We start from the raw sequence: 19067 nt of genomic DNA, 5'->3' as shown, positions 1-19067 counted from the left end.
TAAATTATTTGAGCATAAGAATTAGCAAGGTGTTTATGAATCAGGGTTTTTCAAAGTGACCTCTCAGGAGCTGTGTAAAGCTGTAATGCTATAAAGTACAGTCCTTCGGATATTGTTAAATACAGCTACCTATTAGTTTATATTAAAATCACTTTGGGGGCTTGTGACTTTCAAATAATACTTCTTCAGTAACTTCTGGAAGCTCATCGACTTGTGCTACTGGAGAAAAGAGGTGGGAGCTTACCATTGACTAATAATAAGCCAGGGTGTACACCGCTCAGAAATGCCGGCGCTAGGTTCTCCCATCCCTGGGTGGACCAGCAGACTTTATTTCCAGCTGCCATGGGGCCCTTACCTGCGCTGGGAACAGGGGAAGTAGTGGACCCTCCCCTCCTCCCCCAAGACTGGGAAAAATCTTTCCGACTATCATTCCCTGTTCCCTAGACAAGAAACCGAATTGCACAACAGATCTTTTCAAGATTGGGAGACAGAGGGTGAGAGAGAGCGCGCGCCGTGCGAGGGCGATCAGACTAAGAAGAAAACTGCCTGAGGGGTGGAGGAATCTTCCAGAGCCGCAGCAAACGCTCAGTTTGGAAGAAAGCCGCAGCACAACTGAATTTCCAAAGGGACGGTCCGGGACGCACACACCGCTGGGTCCTTCCCACTCGGGGCAGGTAACCCGCGGGCGGAGTGACCGTCAGCGCCCACTGAGCTCCTCCGGACCAGCCGCCCGGCACCCAACGGCAGCTACCTTTATTGAAAGGAAGAAAGAAAGGGAGCAAAGCAACGGAGGGGCGCTCAAGAAAACTGGAAAGGAATCCGAAGACAGAAATCCTCCAGCGATCTGCCTAGGTGGCGAGGGGCGAGCCGCCCCGAGGCCAGTCGTTGCGCGCCGGCGCTGGGGGTGAAGGCGCTAGGTAGCAAGGGCGCTCCGCCGGGAGAGCCTGGTGCTCCCAGCCTGAGGCGGTGGAGACCAGCCTGGCTCAGAAGGGGCGGGGGTTTCGCGCCCGCGGGACCTTCGGCCTCAGCACTCCCGGCCCGAGCGCGCCCACCTCTCCCCGCCAGAGCTGCCTTCTGAGGGGCTCTTCTCGCCACGCAGTGCCTCCCCCACTCCCCCCGGCCCGCGTTCTCCGCCTTCTTTGCAGTGTCCAGAGATGCTCCGTCGCAGACCCGGGACCCCTTAGGCGCCTCTTCCCGTCCCTCTGCCAAATCGCAACGCCTGTACTTTTCCAGCTCCCTCTTTCCTTCTTGAAATTGAAAGTTATTGAGGTCGCTCAGGGTTGTTGCTCCAGCAGTTTCCTTCCCCGCCCCCGAGCTCCCCCCGCCCCCCGCAGCCATCCCCCCCTTCCCCCTCCCTCGTCCCGTCCTTCCCTCCCTCCCTCCCTTCACCACTGGAGCGGCTCCTACTCGCGAACAGCAGAAGCAGCTCGGGGTCTCTCCGCCGCCCCTTGGCCATGGCCGCGGTGCCGACGGCGCCCGCTCCCCTACGATACCCGGGCCCCCGCCGCTGTCGCCTCAGCCGCCGCAACCTCTGAGCCCCAGGGGCCGCCGCCGCCGCTACCCGCCCGCCCGGATCCCGCCCGCCGCCGCCCCTCACCATGCTACCTGCGGCCGCCCCGGCGAGGCCGCTCGCTGCTCGTGGAACCGTCGCTCGCGGTGTTGACAGCCACCCTTGCGGAGCCGCCGCGGTTCAGGGCTCGGACAATTTGAAAGTACAATAGTTGGTTTCCCTGCACCCGACCCGCTTCGTTTGCCATCCCAGCAAGCCTATCGGATCTGAGCGGAGAAGTTGTCCGCTGCTTGGGTTCTCCCTCTCTATACGCCTAACACCTACCTATATTTCTAAAACATTTAATATAATTAACAAAAGAAAAAAGGAGAAGGAAGGGAAACATTACTGGGTTACTATGCACTTGCGACTGATTTCTTGGTTTTTTATCATTTTGAACTTTATGGAATACATCGGCAGCCAAAACGCCTCCCGGGGAAGGCGCCAGCGAAGAAGTAAGTGCAGGGTTTTTTTTTACACGTTTGCTCCCTCCCGCCGCGTTCACCTGTCGGGTCTCTTTGCTTGTCCTGAGTCGGCTCCCGGCGTCAGCGGTCCTCCCGCCCTGCACCCCACGCCTCCGAGAGGAGGTAGTAGTTCAGGCTCCGGTATTGACTGCGTCTTTCACGCCTCCCTCGGTGCGCCCCTCTCTTCCTCCGCATCCTCGCGGGTGCCAAAGCGGGCGGACCGGGCGTTAACGTGGCTCCCGCCCCCTCGTTACCTCAGGTTCGAGGAAAAGTTAGGTTTTTCGTTAGACTAGCTCTAGGTTGTTTGTGCTTTCCTTCCGTGACTGGGACGGGGGCCTGGAGCCCCTGGCATCCTAGACACCCGGCCCGCGAGGTGTCCCTGACCACTAACTTAAGCGCCGGAGGGAGGCGCGGGCGCGGCGCCGTTTCACCTCCCGTCGCTGCCTCGCGCAGGGAGACCTCGTTCCGGTTGCGAATTGCTCGCGGGCCAGCCAGGGAGCCAGCGAGCGGGCGCCTGCGCGGCCGCTGCCCGCAACCACGCACGAATGGAGCCGAAAGGCACTCGGGGCGTTCAGGGTTCGCGAGTCTACGCGCTTGGAGAGCCCCTCGCGATGCCACTCCGGGGAAGGTCTAAGGACTGCTGAACCCGCCGCTGGGAGCCCGAGATGCAGCGTTTCCAGTACCGAACTTGCCTGTCACGCTTGAGCGCTTGTACCGTCTCAGGCTCTTTCAAGGGTCCCCTGGGGCAGACACAGACTGAGCGTGGGGTTCCCCCTAAGGACTCAGGCTCGCCGCCTTACTGCCCCTTATCCTGGCTCGTGTTACTTAGAAGGTTGGCTTGTGAAGTCGGCTTAAAACAGTGCCCTAGCTGGGATTAAACGGCGGGTACCCCAGGGCATCCTCAACCCGGGTTGGTCTGTCTGAAAGGTGGCGTCTTTCAGAGATGAGACGGACGCGAGAATGGCACCTCTCAGACCTGCTCCCGGGTAGCCTGGCGCGCGGGCCTTCTGGCGTCTGTGCCCGCGTGGGGAGCAGGGCTGGGGGCGACCCTGGCTCCGGCGCTGGGGGCGCTGGTGGGGTCAGGGAGGGAGAACCCTTCCTTGAGCTCGCGGGGTGCAGAGATCGAGCCTACTGCCTTGGCCCCTCAGGTCGCCGCCGCCGCCTGGGAGCCAGTGACGCTTGGCGGCGACGGTTCCCGCGCGCTGACTCCCTCTCGCAGCGCCGGCGGACGAAGCCCCTCCGGGCGGGCGCGGGAGCAGCGGCGGTGATACAGCCCAGGCTTGTGTGAGATGGAGATTTAGTAATCGCTTCTCCGCTGCTGTTTGTCTCTGCCCTGTCCCTGGACGTGAGGGTCCCCTGAAAGCTCCCTTTGTGCCGCTAGCCTCAGGCTGACAAGGTCTGATTCACCTGAAAATTACCTTTAAAAAACGTTGCTGGGCCCAAGCGCCAGGGGCTCCGGCTGGGTCTCACCACCTCTGGGACAGCGTAGCAAGGGGCAGGAGGGCCCAAGCTAAACATGTCAGGGCATCCGATTTATTATTCTTGGCCTCTGAATGGTTTGTGTTCTTCGTAACTCCTCCACCCACCCTTTCACTGAAGCTGCGCGGCCGCCTTCTAGAAGGAGCGGCCTGGGGCTTGAGCCTTGCCCTTGCGCCCTGGTGGTCCCTGCCTCCTCTCCCCGCCGGTCCGCGGACACTTCATCTCAGGTCGGTGGGGAGAGGATGCCGGGCCCAAGGGCAGTCTCCTGCTTTACACTGTTCTGACCCACTGCTTCCTTCACCCCACTGAGGACCCCAGGGCCAGGAGCTACACAATTGCTGGGACGGGACAGGGTCCTGAGCATCAGCGTAGAGGTGCCTCCGATTGCAGTTCGGGGGCCCCTGCGTTTGAAGGAAGGCACGGGAAAGAAACCTGGCCATCCATTCATTCCCACCTCCCCCAGGTGATCCCCAAGGACAACGGTGCAGGAAGCTGCCCGGTGATGCTGCCCCAAGGCTGCGGGGACCAGCGGGTTGGCGCACCTTTCAGTGCATACTCCAGAGAAATCGCAGTCAAAAGGCGAACTGCTTTTCGACCTGCTTGAATCGTCTCAAGGCCAAGTCGGAGGCGTCCTCTGGGGAGGGAGGGAGTGGGTGGCATTGGGTGGAAATTCAATTATTCTGTGGGAGTGGGGCTGGGAGAGAGCTCCCGTAGCAAGGGATGCTCCTTGCTGCTTCGCCCTTGAGTCGGCCTTTGCCGCTAGGTTTGCTGGTACAATCCTGGGAGAGGGGCGACCCCTTGCGTCCTCCGAGGAGACAGACCAGGCTGTTGGCAGGTGCAGTAAGGTTTTTGGAGAATGGGGAAGGAGTGGAGGGTAAGAAGAGATCTTTGTTAAATGTCCTGAAACTCAAAGCCAAATTGCATGTGCACATACTTGTTTTTTGGAAATTTCTGAAAGAAACGTATAAGAACTTTTTCCTCCAATGCGGTCTAGGAAGAAAATTAATGAAAGATAAGGTAGTAGTCAAAGGTATTTTAGAAAAAAGCCGTCTTTACTTTACCTAAAAGAGACAACTAACGTGAACATTTAAGAGTATCTCTTTTGGCCTGTAGTTAAATAGCTTCACTTTCCTAAATTTTTAAAATACAAGAGGTGGAAAATTAAGGTGTAAGAACTGTCTTTTCAAAGTTTTTTTTAAGTGGTCTCTTGAATGTTTCAGTAGAAAACTTTCTCGCCAAAAAAAAAAAGAATGAAAGAAAGAAAGACATTTGTTTGTAGTGTTCAGTATTGTCAAGTTTAAGGAATCATGGCTACTCCTCAGATGGAGCAGATAAAGCCACATTACTATTGTCCTGTTTTCCTGAAACAACTGCTATACCACTTGTCTGTACTTTGTGAAAACTAGTGCTCTTATAAAAAAGAGCATTTTAAACATAAATTCTGTACCTTAAAAAATACCTGTGGAGTTATGGGTGAGTAAATGCACAATAACTTTTTTACCTATTTGGATTCACATACAGCTCATAGGGATGACTAACTTGAATTTACTTAAGGTAAAAATGAAATGCAACCCTTATTCAAAATTCTCCAACCAGCAATTTTCAGGGGCAAGGTTTGGACTTTAAGTACAGTGTTGAATCAAGAACCCCAAATCCAGTTTCTAACTCATTTCCAGCTCAGTCTTTGCAACTTAGTACAGTCAGGTTCTGAATTCAAGGTTATCTGCTAATAAAAGTAAAAGTCATATTTGCCATAATGATAATAACCACAATACCTTGCTATTGCACTGTATTTCCCTTGAATTATACACTCAGACCCCTAAATAGTAACTTGAAGTGCAGGTATTAATATTCCCATTTTGCAGAGAAAGAATCCGAATAACAGAGGCTAAGTAACTTATAGGAAGCCATACAGCTAGTAGGTAGAACTTGTCTCCTGCTATTTACACTGCCTGCTGATCCATGTCAGAGAGAAGATGTCAGGTATGTTAAGTAACAAGTATGATGGTCTCCAGACCATCATTTATCCACTTTGCTTGGAGAATAAGCTGTTCTGGTTGACTGGAAATTTTTGAACTGATATTTATATTATATTAGTGACCAGTGTCAAAGAATTAAATATCTGGTAGTAACAGTAGTAATGAATAGTAATAGTGAAGCTTGCTAAATATAATAACATTATTTGATTATTCAGAAGACATTGTTGGATCATATTATTCCAGAAGATTATTGTTAGAAACATCAGATGCCTTTGTAGTATCCTTTTTATTTGATGCCATCTATTAATTGGGTTTTAATTGTCTGGATTCTAGATACAAGCAAGTTTTGAAAAGCCATTGTGTGCATAATAATTACAAAGCTCCCATTGCACAATCTGTGAAACTTTTAAAAATCTTTCATAAGTAAAGAAGTAAGTATGAAGTAAAGGAGTAAGAATACAAGGGAAATAATTTTAATGGTAATAAAATAAAATCATCTTATTGGAATATATTGGTCATTATTCATGACATTGTTTCAGATGTTGAACCATTCTTTGAGATTCTGATACACTCTTGGTAATTACACTGCCAGTTCTGGTAAATAACAAGTTAACTATAGGATAGAAAAATCTTTCATTGTACTATGCGTTTTGTGATATTAATTTTGAATGGAAGTATGGTTTGGAGATTGGCTTTAATGCATTTTCTCACCTGTCTGCTTTAGTTACTAGTCTACTTTGTTTTGAAAGAAACATTGTGTAATAGATAGGAGACATGAGTAAAATTTGCTGAAGAAAGCATATTCTGCAACATATCATGTGGTATCTGTATGAATTAAAGTCACAAATTTAAACTCCTAGGCAGTAATGGCAATATCTAAATATAAGCAAAAGACATTTATTTTTGTAAATTCTAATATATTCGCTAATACACTATTAGAGTTATTTCTTAAAATATCCTTTTGTTATACTATTTTAATTCTTTGTTTATTACTTCAATAGAAGGATTTTACTTAGAACATTAAGGATGATAATTTTTAAATATTGTCTTTTTAGTCCTAAATTATTCCATGTAAAGTAATTTAGAATATAAGAATGAGTGTGAAATTGACTTAATGTCATTTCATTGTTCCTCTAAGCATGAAAAAGGAAGAGTATTTCAACTTACAAGTAGATAACTTTTGCTAAATCATTTCTCCAGTAAATATTTATCGAGAATTTAATATTCTACAAATTAGGTCCCCAGAAAGCAATGGATAGAAATTGCAACATAAGTTCCATTTGATTTTCAAGTTATTTTGAGGAAACCTTACATACCATGATACTACAAATCAAATTTATTAGTCATCTGATCATTTTAAAATATTTAAATCTGAACAGAGATCTCCAGATTACTGTTAAATATCTAAAAATATTTTCCAATTACATGGTTAATCTTTTTTTTTAATGCAGTTGTTCTTTTAAATTATATGTAATGTTGGTGGTATATCATGTGGAATTGTCAGAACGCTAAGTAGAGTTAAGACCAAATGGTCCCGCTGCAATTATAAAAATAGTATTAAAAAATAAAACTATTCTACATATAGTGATTTCTTAAATCATCTTTCCCTGCTTTATCCAAATGTTTTATTTTGGATGTTGTCCTAACCTTTCTTCCCACTTCCCCGCTATCCACTCATCCCACCCCCCAAAAAATCCTTTTCCAAGTAGTGAATTCTTGAAATGCCATCAGAGTGGGTATTATATTTCATGAAATGTAAGAATCAACTTTGGTTACCATTAGGAAAACATCATTCAGTTCTGAGAGCATGGTAAGGATCATGCAAGACAGTGTGTTGAAATTACGTGTTTTACTTGGGTAGAACTATTTCTTCTCTGAATAGCGCATGGTACACAGGCATGCTCTTGAGAATGATCATTTGAGAAGTGTTGCATCATAAATTATACAGATTTTTTTACTTTGCTTTTGATTTTGAGGAAAAATGCGGGTTACTTTTTTAATTGTGAATGTTTTCTTCAGGTTTAAAATGATTGGATTATCTTAAATTTACCATCTGTTGGACAACCTAGTAAGTTTGAAATGCTTTGCAGTTATACCTTAACAAAATATGTAAAGTGTAAAATATACATCTGTAAAAATTTACTGGCCATTTTTTTTCTATTTAATCTTGTCCATCAGATCTTTCCATTCAGGAATATTACTAGCATTCTGCTTAAAGTACTTATCCAGCAATAGTGAAAGGAATGGAATATTCCATTCTCAAGGATTGTGGGGGTGCTGAGAATGCTTACTGCCATTGAGTGCTATGAAATCCCAATTTCTGCTCCAAAGAGTTTTCAACAACATGAAACTTTTAAGCAAAATACCTACATTTTTTTTCACATTTGAAAAGTTTGAATAATTTCAAAAATTCATTCTAAAAAATATGGTCGCTGGTGCCTCTTATCTGATAAGAGCATTTCTGCCTTATTTGTAACCTTGGCAAAGGACCTAGTTGCCATCCTCTGTCACTAAAATTCTTCTGGAAGTTTTATAGAGAAAACGTAATGGTACTAAAGAATATGATTGCCCAAATTAATATATATTTAAAAGCTTTTAACTGTCATTATGCCTTATGCAAGAATCTAATCCAGTCTTCAAAATACTACCTTATTTTAGTGTTCCATCTGACCTTTAAGAATTTGATGACTAGCAAGCATCAAAAGTTCATGGTAGAGACTGAGACCTAAGATGCCATTGAGAGAAAATCCTCAGTGTCTGTTGGGAAAAAGTAGACTGAGAAGTAGAAGACCTGGGTTCTAGATCCAGCACGGCTACTAATATTTGAGTAATCCAGGCAAGTCCCTTTACCACACGAGGCTGCAATTCCTCATCTGCGAAATAAGGTGGTTGGTCAAAAATTTATATCTAAGTGACTTCTGTAGTCTCTTCAAATTATCATCTTTCGGTCTGAGAATGTAAGCCATGGCTATGACTTAAATAGTCATAGTTAAACAGTTCTTCTAAACTTAAGCTATCTTTTTCAATCAAGTTTAGTGGATGAAGATTGAGAACGCAAGCAAATATAAATATTCCTTTATTATAAGGAAATGCGTATAAAGGTTAATTAATAAGCACCTTATCAAAGTAGAGATGGAATTAGTTATGATATTTCTTGTTCTTCACACTATGTAGTACCCCAAAACCATAGCCATAGCATCAGTCAGCATACTCAGTCTTCAGCAGGTCCATCTTGTCCTTGGGCTTGGAGTCACAGGGAGCCTGTTTGGAATCCAGCTAGAGAGATGCTGCAGGACCACCTCCCTCCCACTCATGACAGGCTGTTAGAAGTAGCCTGTGCTAGGGTGGAGGCGGCAATTGTGACAGCTGGGATTTAAGATAATAAAGCCCTGCGTTATGATAGTAGTGACTGATTGAGCAAGGGAGTGTAGAGAGCAGATACTTATATGGATCAAATGTATAGGTCTTGGCAATTAATTGGATATGAAGGGAAAAGAGATGGAGAGACATATTTGGCACCAGACTTTGTAGTGTAAGTACTCAGATCTAGGTGAATGGAAAAGCAAGGGAGATAAACAAAAAGATGGGAAAGTAAGAGAAGCAGACTTGGTAGGAAACTTATTTTTCTTTTGAGCTATCTTTACTTTGAGGGCCAGTAGAGCATCTAGTAACTCAGAATCAAAGTCTCAGAGTGTCGGGGCTGAAGATAAGTATTTTGGAGTCATACAAAGGGGATAGTCGAATGCATGAGATAAAATCTAGTGGTGCATATTGTTATTAAAAGTGTTTGCATAGCTGACATTGAGACTCCTACTGGTAGTATCAAAATAAGATTAATTACATGAAGGTACTTTGTCTATTTTAAAGAATCTGATATATCATTCTCAAGTGAAGCCTCTCATTTTTATAGTACTCTTTGTTTTTATATAAGAAAAAGGTCACTGAGCTTCAATTTTAAGTTGTCAAATCATGCAACTCAAGATCGTGCTTGGAAATCTCCTCACCTGTGGAACTACATTACTTTGCCACAGATCATAGGAGACTTGAAAAACTTCATGATAATGAAAGATACATTCCCTTAAGGTATAAAAATGCTTTTTAAAAAAATCATTCCATTTGGATCTAGCATCTACTCATAACAGTGGGATTCTCCTTTCAAGCAGATTTCTCTACAAAGTATGCTGTCTTACAACGAGAGGTTCTGAGGATGGGTTGGAACTTGAAGGAATCCAGCCCATCTGTACAGTGTGTGGATTACCTCTGCAACATCCCCACTGAGTAATTATCCAGCCCTAGTAACAGCCAGGCCCCATGCCTCTTTCTCCTCCAACTCAGTTTTGGCCTTCTACATCAGAAGCAGGTAATGATTTCTAGTGTGTTTATTCTCCTAGTTCTCTTCTGATCACTTGGCACTGGCATGGGATTAGATTCAGTTACCTTAAAACATCTTTCTAGAATGAATACACCATAATGCAATGCACTATATTCACTCCCAAAAACTGTCCTCAGAAAACTAGCTGGTAAGCATATTTATAATTATACCCCAATACAAAGCACATTCCTTAGAGTAAGTGGTAAAGCAGCCCCCATTTTATAACCACATAATACAAACCACCACCACACAATATAAAATAACAGAATTTGTGAGATGCTTATTTTAGAACAGTTTTTTTAACATACGCTTGATAAGTTGGTAAGAAAAGGAGAAGCTAGTTTCCCGTTGGTATGTTCCTTTCTTACACAAAGGGACTTCACAGGTACGAGACAGTAATCTTGACAAAGACTGTCATATAAGGAAAGGCAGTATCAGTCACATTTTACTGATAAGAAAGGGACACAAATGTTATGACAAAGTGTGTAAGTGCCTCTGGGCAAACTATCGTGTCATAGCTCTCAGAGCCACTGTTATGTATGTGTTATTTTACTGCACATTTATATTTATTTCTTAAAGTGAGTGTTGAGACACTGATTATTATTTAAATAGCTGCCATGTTTTGATCATCTGGGAGTGCTAGATCCTGTACTTGATGTTTTTGCAGATCTTATGTCATCTATTCCTCACACTTACCCTGTAAGGAAGGTGCCAGTAGCCCCACGTTAGTTACCTGAGATCACTCAACAAAGATGTGGTAGACCTAGGATTTCAGTCCAAGTATGGCTCCAAAGCCTGTGTCCTTCCCTGATTTCTTCCCATCTCCTCAACTACTGGGATTAGTACTTGGGGCAGTCGTAGGTGCATTTTCTCAAAACCCACCTCACTTTTTATTTCCCTTATTCTGTTTGCTCATTCTTTCTTCCTCCTCATTTAACAAACCACAAAGGTTTCCCAAACTTTTGCTATAGAGGTTGCTTCTTCTACTTCTCTTTCTACCTCTTTGCTCTCTTTCCTTAAACTTGCCCTATTGATGGTTTTTTAAACATAAGAAGTTGCTGATTTTTTTTCCTTAGAAGCAATAGAATAGCACATTTTATATGAAATACTCGAAGATTATTCTTCTCATCTACCCTGTGCATATCCAGGAGAAGATTAACTTAGGCATGAGGATGTGGCAAAGTCTATAATTTTGCAGTTAAAAATCAAAATCCTTCTATGTAATTTACAACCACAATAGATATTTCACTGGCTAGTTTTTGTTTTCCAGAAAAGTTATCTTTATGGTGCTTCATAAAATCTGCTATTTATATTACTTTTACCCTGAGTATTAACAGTAACCTCTACTCCGAATTCTTTCTTTATGGGCCTGGGTACAGTGATTTTTCAACCCTGATTTCAAATTAGAATCACCTGGGGATCTTAAAACACACACACACACACACACACACACACACACCCCAAAATGCCAGACTCCACCCTCAATCAAATGAAACTCTCTGGGGATGGGGCCTGGACATAGGTAGTCCTGATGATTTTGCACACAAGACTGAGAACTAGTATTGGACCCTTAATTCAAGAATAACTGTTACAGCTGAGCAACTGTTAAAAACAATGCCAGTTTCATGCGGGTTGGACAGACAAAATGGACTTGTGTGGGGTGTGATAAGAGATAAGATATACGTCATCTGAACAGATAGTAGTTTAAAATATAAAGTAGTCCGATAGCCTCATATTGTGTATCAATAGAGTATTGTTAAACTTGTGGCACTGACTAGTGCAGACAAGATTATCTGATAAGGGAATTATCTCAGCCAGAGAGTCTAAGGAAGGGAGCAAAGTGCACACAGTAAGACATGATACTGAGTTTAACAGACACTGACTTCATAGGACAAGAACATTACGGCTAGGCGAGGTGCAACCAGAGGTTAGCGTGCTTGCTGCGAACCCTTCCGTGGCTGAGTGAGGCAGTAAATGGATAGATGATGGGGTATCAGCCATACCAAAATTTTTTTCAAAGCTACTTAATGATAAACAACTGTTTTCATGTCTTACCAGATGACTGGTAATGTGCCCTAGAGTACTCTTTGTTTTTAGGAAACTGCCTGACAAGAAATAAACATTCTTTTCTTTTATAGTTTCTACAATTCCTGACTAACTTCAGATTGACTACTGTTGATCAGTAAAACTGCTATAAATAACAGAGTTTTAACTCCATCTTAATGGGTTAAGTTTTGTGGTAGGTTGTTTATTCATGAACTTACTGCTTTTACTTCTCTCCTAATGTGCTCTTCTTTGGGTGGTTATCTTCATTACATTTCATTTATTATTCTTTTTTAGTCCATGAAGGATTTCCAAACCCTGTCATAAACCAGGGAAATCTCCATGTAAAAGCAAAGTGGAAGTGTGGGCTTCCTGTCAGACTTAATTCTGCTTGTTAAGGGGGCTCCTTGGGAGAATTTGGGTTCTAGTGAGTCACTAGGCCAAATCCCAATAACCACAATTGCCAAAAGTAATTAGACTGAGGAAAGCCAGGCTCCCTGGGAGGAGGGTCATCACAGCACGCTTGAGCCATTGCTCCATGGTCAGACCTAGTTACTTGTCCCTAAGGATTGGGAGCAATCATGAGTTACAGAGAGCAGGAAATCCACCAGAAAACAATGCTTTTCCACCAATTTTTTTCTTCAATAGATTATTCATCCTACGCAGGCAAGAGATGGAAATATGCCACTGGTATAGATGCACCGTTCTGTCACCATCATCTTATAAACCACTTTGCCTGCCTGCAGGGGTCCAATGCACACATACAGAACTCCTCCTGTCTCCACTTGCAAGTACTCCTCCTCCCTTCCTTAGTAGATGATAAGAACCTAAGGAGTTTAGTCTAAGGCTTTGTGAAAGAGGTGTCTGGTTAGGATGGGAAGGGAAGCGATCCTTGTAAACATCCTAAGGTCAATTTAGATATTATATTACTGAAGTAACATAAGAAATAAGAAAGTTGTAGTACCTTTCCAGGACAGGGGTTCTAAAACCTCCAGAGCTAGGAAAGGGCCAAGAGTGCACTTAGGATTTCTTGTACTAAAAAGAATACCATTTAGAAACATGACGTTATAAGTAGCTAAGGAGAAGTTATCAATAAGTGGTGCTCTAATTTTAAACTTTCAGTATGTTAGAAATTAGAAGATTGTTAAACCTTTTTATAGGAAAATATTCACGCAGCACAAATATATCTGTGCTTAATAACCTAAGTGAAAGTCGGCCTTTGAAATTATTGGCATTGCTTCAAATATCCAGAAAAGATATTCTGTCTGCCTCATGTGATGGATCCCACTGTTCACTGTCCTTAAATGCGATAAGTTTCACATTTCTTTATAATTCAGAATGACTTCAGTATATTTCAATATTCCTATGACTTTGCATTACTAGCTCTTTTTGTTTAAACGTGTGGATGGGTGATATTGCTTATTCTAAATCCACAGAGAGGCAGGCAGTCAGATTCTTTTTCTGGCCAGGCTTCTATGGCAACCGGCAATCTCCAGGTAACATTTGGCGAATAAACCTTGACCTCCTGCACTCTGCACACTGAAGAGTTACAATGACCTGCAGTCAATATGGTATTACCAATTTAGTGGCACTATATATTTGATCTTCTTTGGTCTTGAATTTGACCATGAGGCAATCTTAAGAATAGAAGAATTTAATTTTTGAAAACTTAGCAGCAAGACTGTAACCTGTAGGGGCACCTGTGTGGCTCAGTTTGTTAAGCATCTGCCTTCGGCTCAGGTCATGATCCCAGGGTCCTGGGATGGAGCCCCCCCATGTCTCGTTGGGTTCACTGCTCAGTGGGGAGACTGCTTCTCCCTCTGCCCCTCTCCCCTGCTCATGCTCACTCTTTCTCTCTCTCTCAAATAAATAAAATCTTAAAAAAAAAACCCACTGTAACCTGTGTCTACTTGTGTCACTACTGTTTGATGACATGTCGTTTCTGCCATGAAATACAGAAGATATAGACAAATGCTGCTTGGTCACAAACTATATGAGCGCATATTGAGCTGCTGAAGATTTGTTTCTTGCAGAATCCCGTCTTGCTTTTCCAATTTATGACCAATGTGTTGATCTAAGTCCAAAAGGACCTTCATTACTGTTTGGTAATGAGAGAAAAAGCCTATAGGTGGCATCCTCAGCCCCTCTGCCCTCCATTCACCCGGTCACCTCGTACCATTTCCTTAAGATAACTCTTAAGGTAACTCTTAGCCTCTTCTACAAAGAAAGGGAAGTCTCCCTTTCCTATAGCACATTTCCGAAACATCCACCCGCTTTCCAGCTCTGTAGCTTGATGTAGATCTGGGTTGTAAACATAGATCAGTGGGATTTCCCTTGGAAGCCAGTTACACTTGCAGGATTATGTCGATGCATACTTGACCCTAGTACCAATAATCATTGCCATTCCATCCAGCACTGTGCTTCCAGGACCCAGCCCTGATTCGTGTGTATTTTCAGACCTGTGAGCATTATGTGTCCGTACCTCAAAGTTTAATTTCTAATAGAGTAAAGGAGAGTTCCAGAAAAAGGAGTTCTCAACCATTTCAGGCTACCACTGCCATTTTCAGCACCCATGTGCACATCTCACTGACATTCAGAAATTCATTAAAAACTGCCTCTGAATTTAATATATTGCCCATACTATAAATGGAGAGTTTGTAATCCCAGAAGGCTTTATGTAATAGTTTTTAACCAAACTACTTAATTAACAGGCTGAGGGGCAAAAGTGCTACTGTTCTTCAGGTAAGAACACATTTCAAATGATACTTGCCAAGATTTTCCAGTGCTGGATATTTTCTCTACCCTTCCTAGCCTCAAATCACTTTCTCAAATACTCTCCAAATTCCAAACCAATACTAAGATGAGTTGAACAGTCTTAATTTTAGAATCTTCCAAAGAAAAAATAAACACACAGACAGCTGAGTTAATTTATAAAACACTGCTGCATTTATCTTGGCAGATTTCAGTTCTCTCCTGTCTAAGTCTTGCATGCTGACTCTCACTCAGCAATTCATGGAAGCAGCAAGTCATTTCTATAGATTAAGCACCTTGGGAGCCATTGAACAGAATAAGTTTGGTGTTTCTTCACACTTCTTGTACGAGTTTCTTTTCTCATACACAATTTACTTACTGGGTCTCTGAAACCTAAGTAATCCCTTTACTTTATACCCGAAGCAAATGGAGAGTCATTTTTACAAGAGCAATAAACGAAAGTGGCTGTGGAGATACTTTACTTGAATTGGTCTACACACTGAAGTACCTTTTTGTTAATACAAACCCTTCATATTGTAGCAAGCGGCTCCCTGAAATTCTAGGACTGCTTAAAATTATAGGACCAGGGACCAGGAGTCTCCCCTCCCCCATGCCAGTTCCCTATTCCTGGGACTGTGCCAGCAATTTTGCAGGATTCATTCTGGCAACTGTTCTGGTGTAAATATTTAGAGAAATCCTTTCCATTAGAGATTAAACAAAGTGTAAGTAACTGTTCCTAAATGATAGATCTTATTAATGTTTGCAACAGCAGGCCTTATGCTGTCTGATGCACAGATTCCAATACACTGGAAAAGACTAAGGGTGAAAGAATCAAGACAGGACTTACATGTAACTGTACCTAATGTGAATTGCAAAATATTATTTTAAATTATCACTATAGAGACATGGTTTAATTTGCACAGAATGTAGGGGAAATAGTTTATTTAAATTGAAAATAATAAAAATTTGCTACTGGTGTTCTAATTGTTTAAAAAAGATGGGGGAAGCAGTGATTACAGATCTCTTCATCAACATGTTCAAAAGCAGTTCTTACTTATTTCTCCATGTTCCCTTCCAAAATAAAGTAATATATCTGAGGTCCTATCTTATATAAGCTCTTGTTTCTATATTATTATTTAAAGACCATTAAAAGGGATAATGGCTAGGCTCTGGTGTTTATATCAAATATCACTTGTTAAAATAGGGTGGTACCCTAGCCTCAAGGGGCCAAAGTTCCCCCATGTTCCTCGTCTGCGCCTTCCTGTTTGCATGGCATTTTCACGTATTTATATGAACTAGGGGATAACACAGCTAAGTAATTTAAAGCATCAGAGGCTTCATTGACTGAATTTAAAATTAATTTTACACTATTAATGATTACTATGATACTTAACCAAAAAAGGTGTATATCCTTTTGACTAGTTATTGTATCTCCCTGCCTTTGATGATTTAGGGCCTACGCTAAAATCTAAAAACCTTGAATTGTAATTCACTTCCTTTATTGGTGTCACTGTCTCAGATTTCTCATTAGTATATGCAGTTTGCTTTCTTTATAGGAGTGGGATTTTTTTTTTTTTTTTACATAGGATTTTTTTTCCCCTGTGGAAAAGCACTATAGAAAAAAGATGCTGTGTAAATAATGTTATTAAAATATCTACAATGGGATTTTACTTTTCCTTGTTTTGCCTCAAATGTGTAATGACATCATTCTCTGCTGAGTCTTCACTTGAATCCCACTTGAATCCCAAATTTATTCACAATTTAGCAAAGAAACTAATAAAAAGAAATTTAAGGTAGAAGAAATGGAAACTTCATAAACTTAATTGCAGAAGAATATCATCTTTCTGATTGCCCTTTTTGGATCTAGATCTTCTGGAGTTTGGACTATAGTTCAAGAAATCCCACATTAGGGGGCAGATGGATTGATTTCTAAGAACATTCTGCTATATAATTTAGAGAAACCATTTATTTAGTCTATGATTCCATTGCACCCACTATAAAATGGGTCTCATAATCTTTTACTTATCTGAAAGCAAAAGACAGCTCAGAGTCCCCCCAACAGGAAAATCAAGGAGCTCTTCCTTTTCCTTCTTGTAGCATGCTAGTTAGATAGTTGTCAGTCACAACTTCAAGAATGTGGAGTTACGGCTTCAGTTCAAAAGCATGAGTTTCTCTTTATACTTTCATCGAGTTTTTTAGACCATAGTTTTTAAAGCTAACAAGTGAAAAAGAAATTCTAGTGGGAGAAAAATATGAGGAAAAGTTGAAATTAAACTTAGTCCTAATTTAAACAGCATAAATTCATTCAGTCAGCAGTGTTTTATTGAACATTTATTATGTGCTAAGATTACAAAAGTGAGCAAAGCACACATTAAACCTGCTTTTGTGGCATGTTACCGTGGTTAAAGAAAGAACATAGGAAGCTAGAATTAAACATTATTCAGCTGAAGATAAATCAGAGCTGTTAGATACTCTTTCTAAGCTGTATGACATTTCTTTTTAAGGCTTGTTTAAACAGAATTGGAAATTAATGAGATAGTTTACAACAAATGAGCCAATGCACACCCAGACTTTTCTCTGGAAAACAAGGATACCAGACAGCATGTGAGGATGAGGCAGGAAGGTGGAAGGAAGATCAACAGAAAACACTGGAATTTATTGGGCTCCCAGTATTATCTTGTCTGAAAATTTATGACCAATGAATAAGAGTCGTCATTTAGCATGACGTCTGTGACAATCATAGGAAGTATGCTATGCGTACTATAAACGTAGTTGGCATTGTTAGGTAAAGCTTGTAATGGAATGACATAGTTGGGCTGAGCAAATTTCCCTTTTCGGCACATTGACTAATTTCTATAGTTGAACTTTCATGCTAGTTCACTAACTGTAAGAATTACTTTTACCAAACAAATATTAAAATATTTTGTGTTTAAAAATAGTGCATTTTTGTCCATCTTACAGAGGCATTTTTCAAACCTTTTATGGTAACCCCTTGACCACTACATCCAGTCTACTTAAAGCACCACTTTGGCAAACAGGTATCAACATGTTATTTGGATTTCTTATGTAAGTCTGTTGATGACCTTTCTAACACCAACTGATAGCTTTAAAGATATCAGTTGCCAGAATTCAGAGCCTTGACATAGCATGATCCAATTCTTTTCTGTATGTTATTACTAACTCGTGAACGCTTTTGAGTAAAGAAAGGTAAATATCAGGTGCTTTTATCTGTATTATCTCTTGTAAGCCTCACAACAACCTCACAATATATTTTAACTATTTTATAAATGAAGAAACTGAGGCTCAAAACCATTAATCAACTGACCAAAATGACAGCCAGCAACAGCAGACGTCAGACTATACCCACATCTTTTGACTTAAAGCACAGCTTTCACGTTACACTCTGATTTTTCTCAAGAAGACAATGCCAGAGGAGGTTTAAATGAGGGGGAGTTCTCTCTACAGCTGAGATGGTGCTACGAATGGCTCCTTAGACAAGAAATGAGGTTGAGAGAGAGTAAACTGAGCTACCTGACAGAAGTGGTTACTCTGGAAGAGCAGTGAGAAGCCCTTACGCTGTTTTTAAAGCAGGGGCCCGATAAAATCTTAACTATTGTTCCTAAAAGATCACTCTGATTGCTAAATGGTAGCAGTAGTCATGGTTGGAAATGGAAAGATGTGAGCTCTCTTAGCTAAGGATGTAGAATCCATAGGGAAGAGACGTTGTAGATGAGGGTGAGTGGGCTCCTAGAATCCAGGCTTTGGCAACTGGATTGATGCATTTATGTCAATAGAAAATATCAGGGAAAGAGTATGTGTGGATTAGGTGTACAACATGTTTTAGTAGGTAGGAAGATTCTGGGGCGTAGTGTATGCAGCATAATCCCCTCAAATTACTTAAGAGGGGAGAAGAGTCCAGGGAAGTAGGTCAGCTGACTGCAGTCATTTTGTAGTGGACCCTAGAGCAGAAACAACTCCTGTGGCCATTCTGTACCACCAGAGGCCACACAGCAGATAGGCTCAAGAGATAGCCTTCCAGAGAAGTGTTCTGTGTGTCTCCTGGCAATCTCATTCTTACTTGTTTAATCAATGGTCATTTCAAAGGGCATTATCTGCTCGCTGGAACACCACTTATTTCAGAATCTCCTTATTTCCTTACTCCATGAGATCCAAATCTAAGTTGGGTCTAAAGTTACCATAACCTGTTACCCTAGTCTCACATGACTCATGATAGGGCACAATTTTAAAACAACAAACCAATTACACATACTCTCATCAAATACACTTGTCAGTTTTCTCATCAAATGTATTCTTATTCTATTCTTGGGAAGGTTAGATTCAAATCTGGCCCTAGTTGGTAAAGGATCCTTGATGCCCACTGTTAACTATAACATATCAATATAATTTTTTTTTTTTAAGATTTTATTTAT

At 42.0% G+C, this 19067-nt stretch overlaps 1 protein-coding gene across 1 annotated transcript in view; it reads left to right on the top strand.

The window, feature by feature from the left end:
• Window positions 1-1394: 1394 nt before the first annotated feature.
• The window catches only part of RSPO3 (R-spondin 3), an 84466-nt gene continuing 66793 nt past the window's right edge, over window positions 1395-19067 (top strand). The window contains exon 1 of the mRNA XM_026504762.4: window positions 1395-2004. Within this exon, the coding sequence (XP_026360547.1) occupies window positions 1908-2004 (97 nt within the window). The 5' untranslated portion in view covers window positions 1395-1907. The remainder of the gene's footprint in view (window positions 2005-19067) is intronic.

Source organism: Ursus arctos, unplaced genomic scaffold (genome assembly GCF_023065955.2).
Source record: "Ursus arctos isolate Adak ecotype North America unplaced genomic scaffold, UrsArc2.0 scaffold_13, whole genome shotgun sequence".
NCBI lineage: Eukaryota > Metazoa > Chordata > Mammalia > Carnivora > Ursidae > Ursus > Ursus arctos.
This window is presented reverse-complemented; position numbering and strand designations above follow the sequence as displayed.